The 10687-nt window shown below is 36.8% G+C and overlaps 1 protein-coding gene across 4 annotated transcripts in view; it reads right to left on the bottom strand.

Annotated features, from left to right (window-relative positions):
• MASTL (microtubule associated serine/threonine kinase like) overlaps positions 1–10663 on the bottom strand; it is a 31414-nt gene extending 20751 nt beyond the window's left edge. For all 4 annotated transcript variants that reach the window (XR_002482342.1, XM_021715787.1, XM_008064540.2 and 1 more), the window contains exons 1-4: positions 10458–10663; positions 7084–7221; positions 1428–1567; positions 704–792 (exon numbers count right to left, since the gene is read on the bottom strand). Coding sequence is in view for 3 of the 4 variants with exons in the window: in XM_021715787.1 (XP_021571462.1) it covers positions 704–792; positions 1428–1567; positions 7084–7221; positions 10458–10640 (550 nt within the window). In the remaining variant the exon portion in view is untranslated. The remainder of the gene's footprint in view (positions 1–703; positions 793–1427; positions 1568–7083; positions 7222–10457) is intronic.
• Between the last annotated feature and the right edge of the window lie 24 nt (positions 10664–10687).

Here is a 10687-nt window from a genome sequence, read left to right as displayed (position 1 = left end):
AATCCACTCACCTCAGCCTCCCAAGGCGTGGGATTACAGGCTGAGCCATTGAGCCCAGCTACTTATTCATATCAGATTCCTATAATTACAACTAGTGAAATGAACATATTCCCATATATCCCTATGTGTGAATTATGTGTTTGTCTCCTTTGTCCCTTTGTTTATCAAGGCCTTAGTGGTGGCCATGTATGTTTGAATAAGTTTTAAGCTATTAACTTTTCATCAGGTTATAGTTATTTTAGTCACTGTATTGTGCTTAACTTGTAAGAATCAATTTCAGTAGGGCTAAAGGTCAGAAGAACAGAAATTTTAAGTTTCTTTTTGAAGATCTGAGGAACTTCAAGGACCTTTGGAGATCCAAGAATAATCATTCTGATTTTTCATCTTTAATCAAAAGTAAGATCCCATCATACCTTTCTAGCCTATTATGGAATAATAACCATCACATTTTATTTAGTGTAAACTAATAAAGAAAAGAGTATAAGATAATAAAATGTGGTCTCTAAAATTTGTTAGACTTTGAAAAAGGTACTACCTGATATTTTTCTTACCTCTATTCAAAGTAACTTTGGAAAGGCCAAAATCTGTCAGTTTACTATGACCCTCATTAGAAATAAGCATATTGTAGAGTATAAGATAATAAAATGTGGTCTCTAAAAGTTGTTGGACTTTTAAAAAGGTACTTACCTGATATTTTTCTTACCTCTATTCAAAGTAACTTTGGAAAGGCCAAAATCTGTCAGTTTAATATGACCCTCATTAGAAATAAGCATATTGTCTGGTTTCAAGTCCCTGTACATACAAAAGACAAATAGATAACTAAAAAAGGGCTAATTTTAATGTCAGAATTTCCAGGAAAAAAAAAGTGAGTTACAGAAGAGGCAAACCCTACTTATTTCCTCTAAAATAAAGGTACTCAGTGGCATTTTATAATGCATCTACAAAGAAGTTAAATGACTTAATATAAGATTATCTTTGGCATCATTCTTAAGCTATTTTGTAAAAATAAATAAACCTTATTAGATAAAATCAACCTCAAGTCAGTTCAAAATCACATCTATCTTTTTAAAGGAAGGAAGGAAAGATTAAGCTTCAATAAAGCAGTCACTTAACCCGACTTTCTTTGCACAGAGAAAAACACTATAAATCAACTTTGACTACCGAATATAGTACTTTTTGTATGATGGCAGAGGAGTGGAAAAGGATTCAATATTCTCTATAATCAAATGTTCAAAGCAACATATTTAAAAAAAAACAGGAAGACAAAAGAATAGTTAACAGAATTTCTAAATTCACGTTACTACTAAACTTGAGACAGCCTGAAAATATAAGCAAGTGGTTACTGTAAATATTTTAGACAAATATCTAATACACAATTTGATTACTTTTATTTTTAAATAATAGTTTGGAGATAAGTCAGTCTTTACCTGTGGATGATTCTATGTCTATGAAGGTAGTCTAGAGCCAATGCTACTTCAGAAATATATTTCACAGCCATCTCTTCATCAAAATAACCATATATATGTAGGAGAGACTTGACATCTCCACCAATAAGATATTCCATTACCTATCAAAAAGGAATTTAATGTTGTGAAAAACAATGATAGGTAAAAAATATTGTATGTGAGCATTACAGTTATATATATTAGTCTGGTCTGAAATAAAACACATTTTCTTGCTACTACTCATTATACATTAATACCAGCTTTGTTCATGTTGGCTAACAGTTTTTAATTAAAAATTAAACTGCTTAGTCTGAACAACATTCAGACTTACAAAAAAAGTTGCAAGAATATTAGAATAACTTCTTATATATTCTTTATTTAGATTCACTCATTTTTAGCATTTTGCCATATTTGCTATTTTCTTCTCCACATATACGTATATAAGATAAAATTTTAATATTTACATATTTGTACTCAACTATAGATTATTAATGTAATAAACATAAAGATTATTTATTTAAGATACATGTATTTTGGTTTAGATTAAACTATTTAATTAAAAAAATAACAACTTTAGTAAACCTGGCATTAATGTATAATTTTTAAATTTTTGCTGAATAATTTGAGTAAAGTTGAAAAGGTCATGACCTGTCACCACTAAATTCTTCAACATGTATTTCCTAACAGGACGTTCTTACATAACTATAGTAACATAAAATTTAGTGAATTTAACACTAATATAATGCTATGATCTAATATACAGTCCACATTCATATTTATCTGACCATCTCAAAATTGTCCTTTATAGCGTCTCCTTATCCCCATTCCCAAGCTAGGATCATCCATGCCATTTAGTTGTTATGGTCTCTGTAGTCTCCTTTAATATGGAAGTTTTTTAGCCTTTCTTTTTAGGTTGGCGGAGGAGTCTTTCATGATGCAAACATTTTTGTAAGAGTATAGGCTTCTTTGTTGAAGTTCTTCAATTTGGGGTCGTCTGATTATTTCCTCACGATCTCAATTCAGGTTATGCATTTTTCACAATATACTGCATATGTGATATTGAGTTCTTCTTAGTGACTCCCACCAGATGAAACAACTTATGTCAGTGCGCCCTACTACTGGTGATGTTAGCTTTGATCACTTGGTTAAGGTGGTGACCCTCATATTTCTCCACTAAAGAAGTACTTTTTCCCTTTTTGTAATTAATAAGTAATCTGTAGGGAGATATTTTGACAGTCTCTGACTCGAAAAAAAATTTTGTTTTATTGCAAACTTTATTGTGAGCTATTAGCTCATAGGCAGTACAGAAACAGTGAGTCAGATTTGGTCCATGGGCCATAGTTGTCAACTACTTGCTTAGTATTTGGTATTCTTCTTACTGTCACTGTATATACAGGGGAGGCCAAAAAAAGTATACACATTTTAAGTATGACGTTTGTTCAAAAGATGGCATTAGTCAAATGAATTCTAGCATCACCATGTGACAGGCAGGACAAAAAAGAAGATTAAGTGAATGTCATACTACACATCGCTACCGTAATTTAATTCAGCTTCAAAAAAGATAACATCGCTTAAGCGTGTATACATTTTTTTGGCATCGCCTGTATATTTTACTCACTTAGACAGTGAATCACCCTAAAACACATTCTTATCTCATGCTTTCTGAGAATCCAGGGGTCACCTGATAGTGCTCTCTTAAACCTTGCTCTGAAGGTGAATTCCTATACTAACCTGTACTCTCATTCCAAAATCCTTCTCCCTAGAATCACCAGGTCTCATCTCCCACAGAGGAGTTTAGTGCAACAAACTAGTACTGCAATTCACACTAACTTCATTGCAGGGTTGTTTAGGAAAATAAAAAAGTTTAAAAAACCCTAGTACCAACTCATCAATAGGACATTCACTAAGGAAATTATGAAATTAATAATTAAATCAATGGAATTATATGTTTTCATTTAAAAGGATGAGGACACCATTAAGTGGAAAAAATAGGGAGAATAGTCATCTTCCCTTATCTGTGGTTTCGCTTTCCACAGTTCTAGTTACCTACAATCTGAAAATAGGGAAGTACATTAAGATACTTTGATAGAGAGAGAGTACATTCACATAACTTTAACTAAAATACAGTAGTTTCCCTTATCCATGGGAGATATAGTCCAAGACTCCCAGTGGAGGCCTAAAACCCTGAATAGTACCAAGCCATGTATAGTATACTACATTTTCTCCTATATTTCACATATACGATAAAGTTTAATTTATAAGTTAGATACAGTAAGCGATTAACAACATTGTTATCATTGTAACAATATACCAGTCATAATTTCACAGATTGAAAATTCTTTTTCTTAATTTTAATTTATTAGTATTTTTATTTATTTTTTTAGACATGAGGTCTTGCTATGTTGCCTAGGCTGGTCTTGAACTCCCAGGCTCAAGCTATCCTCTCACCTCAGCATCCCAAAGTGCTGGGATTATAGGCATGAGTCACCATGTCCAGTCTCTTTCTTACCATAGATCTTAGCAACCTCAGCATACGATTTTTTTCTTTCCTTAAAAGAAAATTTTACATTTTCACTTAAAGGAAGTACCTTAGGGATTTTCTTTGGCATATCTGAATTGCCAGCATCACTACTCTTGTGCTTTGGGGCTATTATGAAGTAAAATAAAGGTGACTTAAACACAAGCACTGCAATAGCTCAATAGTCCATCTAACAACTGAGACCTGATAACTAGGTGACTGACAGGTGGGGAGTGTATATAGTGTGGATATACTAGACGAATGGATGACTTGCATCCCAGGTGGAACAAGGCAGGACAGAGTGGGATAGTACGCAATTTAAAATATATGAGTTGTTTATTTATGGGATTTTCTATTTAATATTTTTGGACTGTGGTGGACTAAGAAACTAGAGATAAGGGGACCCTATTGTATATTGTTATAAATGTTTTATTATTAGTAATTGTTGATCTCTTACAGTGCCTAATTTATAAATTAAGCTTTATGATAAGTACATATGTATAGGAAAAAACATGGTATATATAGGGGTTGGTATTATCTATGGTTTTAGGCATTCATTGGGGGTCTTGGGAGATATCCACTGAAGATAACAGTAGGGGGTCTACAGTAGGCCCCTACTGTAGTATTTATAGTATAATCATATTACATCATTCATTTGTGGTTGGTAAAACGATTTTATTTTTCCTGAATGAATTAACAAAAAAGTGTTCACCACTGTCCTAGAAAAACCTTTAAATTTCCAGTTTTCTGGCCTTTCTACTAAATTTTTGCACCACATATATCATCAGTCTAAATATACTCAAAGGCTGCAAAATTCAAAATGGATTAAACCATAGGTTCAAGAAGAATTTTGGATTAGACATCGTTTTCATAATGTATCCTAAATTTTCATGTCTATAACTTGAAACTGGATATGATATCCTTTCATATTAAGAGTTCTGTTCAGTCTCAGATTTTTGGTTGAGTACAAGTTGAAGTATGCTACAATCATGTTCCAGAGTTGCAAGGGGCTTTGGTATATATGGGATAAAAAAATTTCCACTCTTGGAGGCAATCAAATTATAAATGAATGAGATTTCTGTTCATAATCATATAAACCACAAGTCCAAAATCTACATCATAAACATCCATCTGGCTATGTGCGGTGGCTCATGCCTGTAATCCCAGCACTTTAGGAGGCAGAGGCGAGAGGATTGCCTGAGCCCAGGGGTTCGAGACCAGCCTGGACAACTTGGTGAGGACTTGTCTCTACAATAAATAAAAAAAAAAAATTAGCCAGGCTTGGTGGTGTGCGCCTGTAGTTCCAGCCACTTGAAAGGTTGAGGTGGAAGGATCGCTTGAGCCTAGCTGGTCAAGTCTATGGTGGCGATAAGCATGCCACTGCACTTCAGCCTGGGCGACAGAGTGAGAGTCTGACTCAAAAAAAAAAAAAAAAAAATCCATCTGTTCATGGAAAACCATTTGTGCATGCTAAACAGAAGCTATTGGATTTATCACACATTTAATCCACAGTCCATCTCTGAGGTCAGAATAACCTCTGGAATTTATAGTCAAAATATTTATCATCCTTGCCTCTTCTCTGCCCTGCTCACATTTCTCATTAGAATTAATGGAGTGTAAGCTTCAGATTTAAATGAAAAGAAAGCAACTTTCTTTTTTTTTGAGTTGGAGTCTCACTCTGTCACCCAGACTGGAGTGCGGTGGCCGCTCCCGGCCACCGCAGCCTCCACCTGCTGGGCTCCGCGATCCTTCCGCCTCAGCCTTCCATAGCCAGAATTACAGGCATGCGCTACCACGCCCGGCTGATTTTTTGATTTATTATAGAGATGAGGTCTCGCTGCCCAGGCGGGTCTCGAACCCGTGGGCTCAGGCAATCCACTCACCTCAGCCTCCCAAAGGCGCGGGATTACAGGCTGAGCCACTGAGCCCGGCAGAAAGCAACTTTCAAAGTCCACACATCCTAACCCATTACTTCCTAGTATCTTTCCTTATTTACATCAAACTTTACAATGTATTTCTATTTTATGTACTTAACATATTTTTAGCATTATGTGGCAGACACTTTTCTACATTATGCTTTATATTAACCTATTGGAATTTCATAACAATGTGTGAGGTAGGTACTATCATTATCTACATTTTACAGTTGAGGAAACTGAAGTGTGACGGTTAATTTTTTTTTTTTTAATGACTTGAAGTCTCACTCTGTCGCTCAGACTGGAATGCAGTGGTATGCTCCCAGCCACCGCTGCCTCGACCTGCTGGGCTCCGGCGATCCTTCTGCCTCAGCCTTCCAAGTAGCTGGAACTACAGGCGCGCGCTACCACACCCAGCTAATTTTTTATTTATTGTGGAGATGAGGTCTCACCAAGTTGCCCAGGCAGGTCTTGAACCCGCGGGCTCAGGCAATTCACTCACCTCAGCCTCCCAAAGCACGGGATTACAGGCTGAGCCACCAAGCCCGGCTGTGATGGTTAATTTTATACACCAAATTGGCTAGGCCAGGCCATGGTACTCAGATATTTGATCAAACATCAGTTTAAATGTCCCCAGGAAAGTATTCTTTAGGTGAGATTAACATTTAAGTCAGTAGATTTTGTATAAAGCAGATCACACTTCATAATATGGGTAGCCCTCAACCATCAGTTGAAGCCTTTAAGAGAAAAAAGACCCAGGTCCCAGAGGAAGAGGGAATTCTGCCTGCAGTCTGCCTTCGGACTGGAGCTGCAACATCAATCCTTCTCTAGGTCACCAGCCTGCTAATCTACCTTGCAGATTTTGAACTTGCCAGCCCCTACAATCACATGAGCCGATTCCTTAAAATTTTCTCTGTCTCTCTCTATATGCATACACGTACACGTACACACATACACACACACACACACACACACACACACACACACACACACACACACACACACACACACAAAACCTTCTGGCTCTTTTTCACTGGAGAACTCCAATTAACATAACAGGTAAATTGGTCAAGGTCATAAAGCTAGTGAGTGTTTGAGCTGGAATTCAAATGCAGGTACTTAGAACCCTGATATGGTGCTCTTAAATCACTGGGTTCAGTGACTGCTGTATGAATGAAGAGAAAATGTAAAGTTATTTACTCACCAAGTAGACATTGCTTGCTGACTGCAGTGAATAATACAAATGGACAATGAAAGGGCTTTTGCTTAGTGCCAGTGCATCTCTCTCAGCTTGTACCTGATGAGTCATATTTTTGTTGATCATGTCTGCTTTTTTGACAACCTGTAATAAATAACATGACAACAGACACATTTTAAAACATTTTTTATTACAAAGTACTCTCAAGTTTCAAAGCTGCCCTCATTAAAAACATCAAGAGAAAGAAAACATGTAGATGTCATTTGGACTTCACATTGCCATCAGGAAACTATTGGGAAAAGATAAGATAGTTAAAAAAAAACCAAAAAAACAACTTCAAGGTAGAACTGCCTATCTTGATATTAAGTGGCAAAAGTATCAAATCCCTTTTGAGAATGAGCAAGAATTAAACAAATGCTCTCTGAATACCCTACACGTTAGTAGAAAAAAATTTTGTTTCAAAATCAAAAGAGAATAATATTCCTAATAAGCCCTAGATAACTAGGAACCAGGGCATGGAGTAATAGTAGTATATTTATATATACACACACAGGAGGGGGGGGACCAAAAAAAATAGAATTATCTTGTGGAGGGCGAACCTTTTGTAGTACACCTGAAATTTGTTCCTCCGGATCAAGCGGTCAACCAAAGTTTTTATCTGGAAGTTCTGAGAAGGTTGCATCATGATTTGCAGAAGAAACGTCCCTGGCAAATAGGTAACCAGTTCTTCCACCATGACAATGCACTTGCCCAACTGTGCCCATACTGAGTGTTCACAGTTTTTGACTGCATGATCCTGGTGCCCCATTCTCCAATCTCATCCCAAGCAATTTTTCTTTTTGTTTACCCAGAAGAAAAAAGTCCTCAAAGGGAAACGTTTTGCCAGTGTAGAAGAAGAGAAACTAAAGCTGACAAAAGCACTAAAAGTCAGCATAACTGACAAATTCAGAAACCATTTTGAGCAGTAGAAAAAGCATCTCAATAGGTGTACTGCATCGAATGGAGAGTACTTTGAAAGTGACTGAACTCTAAACATGTAAGAATAAATACTCAATTTTTAATAAATAAATTCCAGGTTTTTTGGGTTCCCCCCCCACACACACACAAATATGCATATATATATATATATATATATATCTTCTAATTCTTTGATGGATGGGAATAGAAAGAGGAAGAATGCTAGAAGTTTGTTTGCCTAGAAAAAAAAATCTTAAGCAAAAATGATTACACCTACTGAAACTTAACATTTCAAAATGCTCTTATAGAAAACAACTAATTACTCTTCAAGTTTTGAGGTAATTGGTACAGAAAAAAATCTATAATCTACATTAAAGTTGGAACACTAAATTGAGTAATTCTGGGATATTTTCTGAATAAATGAATTGGTTTTCATTTCAATGACTGATAATGATAGATTACTAAGTACAGTAGAAGAAGCAAAAATCTTGGGAATATAATAAAGTTAGTAACAATTAATTTCAATGGGATGGGTCTCAAAGGCTAGGGAAGGTTTGAAGGGGAGCTAAAAGGAATCTTAATACATGAATAAAATAGGTGGAAAAGAGCAGACAAGGGTGGAAGAAAAGCATTTAAGGAAGAACCAGCATAAATTAAGCTCAGAGACAAGAAAATACACAGCATTAAGGGACTAGCCAATTGTCTGTGGAAATCTAGAGGCAGAACTTGGAGCAAGATTGCTTTTTTAAGGAGTCTGAACTTTAGTTTCAAGACTACTTAAAAACTATAGGCTTTGTCACAGCCTCAAGAATGTTACAGCCTAAAGAATGAATGGGAAAATGAAGATAATGAATGGGAAAATGAAGATAATTCCAGTTAGAAGGTTATTCCAACAGACTAGATATGGAAATGAAGGCCTGATGAACCTCAAAAACATCATGTCAATTGAAAAAAAATCGCATGCAAAAGACCATTTATTGTATGATTCCATTTATATGACATATCTAGAAAAGACAAACCTAAAGAGACAGAAAGATTAATGGTTACCTGGGACTGGGTGTGTTAACGGGGGAGGAACTGCAGACAGGCAGGAGAGGTCTTTTCTAGGCAATGGAAATATTCTAAAATTGGATTGTGGTGATGGTTATACAACTATTTCATTTACTAAAAACCATTGAATTGCACCTTTATAAATAAACAAATAGGGGGGAAACTTAGAGACTTGGGAAAGGAAAGGAAGGAGTAAAAAGAATGACTAAAAGAGATAGTTGACAAGAATCATTGAGAGATATGATGCAGAGATGAATCAAGTTAAATTAAAGTGACTTGTGTTTCTAGGCTGAAGGATGGGGATGATGGTGGTGGTTTTAAATGGAGAAGCAATACAGGAAGTTCAGAGTTTAAGCAGTAAAGTGTAGAGGATTGTTTAAGGTTAGGTGAGCACAATTTGGAGGTGTGCTAGATATTCATTTGGCAAGTCCAATAGGAAGTTAAAATCGCATCATCAACAGACTGCTGGCTTCTCTTTTCTTTTACTGCCTGAGCCCAGTGCTGAAATGTGAGTAATCTGAAATCATACAAGTGAATGAGAACCAAGACTGGGCACAACAGTTTCAAATACATGTTGAATGTTTTTAGAATGATGTATACTGCTACATGGATAAAGAATTGTTTTAGGACGTATTTCAGCTTACTCTAAAATAAAAGTACATTCTAGATTTCCCAATGGAAGATTTAAAGAGAAAAAAATGAGGTTCATTTAATGAGATCTTTTGATTATACAGCAGGTCAAAATCAATCTGCATCAAACTGACAAAATTAGAATATAATCTGGAAGTGACTTAAAAACTTAATGAAAGCTCCAAACTTAATCCTAGTAAAGGCCAGATTAGCATAAGGGGTCTAGAAGGTACTTAAAAATTTCAGAACAGACTTGTCTGTGCCAACAAACTAATAGCTCTTCTGTAGTAGAAAAATTTCAGTGATTCTGTATGTCAAAGCAAACAAGCAAGGAAAGCAAAACCACGAGTTACTTAACACTTTTTGGATTTAGAAATCTGAGTTAAGGCTTGGCTAGACTAGAATCAGGGCTTTGGTTTTACAGTCCTCTTGTACTAAGGCGGATGTAATCACCTCAGTCAACTCCCTTTGCCTTTGGTCTGAGTTTCCTCGTTTGCTAACACTGGCTAAGGAGAAGGGGGTCAATCTTTGCTATTATCACTGGGCATCCGAGACAAGGAGGGAAGGGCGGAGCAGAAGACACCTGACCCAGAGACACCTGACCCGACCACTGATGTCACCCTGAATGAAGAAATCAGCTCGCAGGGCTATGGAGGTGTCAGCTGCTCCGGGGCCTGCCCAAGTCAGGGAGCAGGAAGAAGAGCCGAAGGGCCTGAGTCTTTTACTCTTTCTTGACTTCCTACCTTCACTGCATACAACTTGCCGCCTTTCTGTCCCAGATACACTTTCCCGAAGGCGCCCCGGCTAATGGGCTTCACTATGGTGAACTCCTCAATGGAGGGCGGTCTTGGCACCGGAATCCTATTCACGCACTCCCCAGTCGCCGCGCCTTCTCCACTGTCCTCGCTCCCGGCCGTGGGCTCCATTGCTGGACAGCTCAAAGGGAAGCCCGCGGCAGGTTAGCGGCCAAAGC

This window comes from Carlito syrichta, unplaced genomic scaffold, assembly GCF_000164805.1.
Source record: "Carlito syrichta isolate Samal-C Ts95f unplaced genomic scaffold, Tarsius_syrichta-2.0.1 Scaffold307674, whole genome shotgun sequence".
Lineage (NCBI taxonomy): Eukaryota > Metazoa > Chordata > Mammalia > Primates > Tarsiidae > Carlito > Carlito syrichta.
This window is presented reverse-complemented; position numbering and strand designations above follow the sequence as displayed.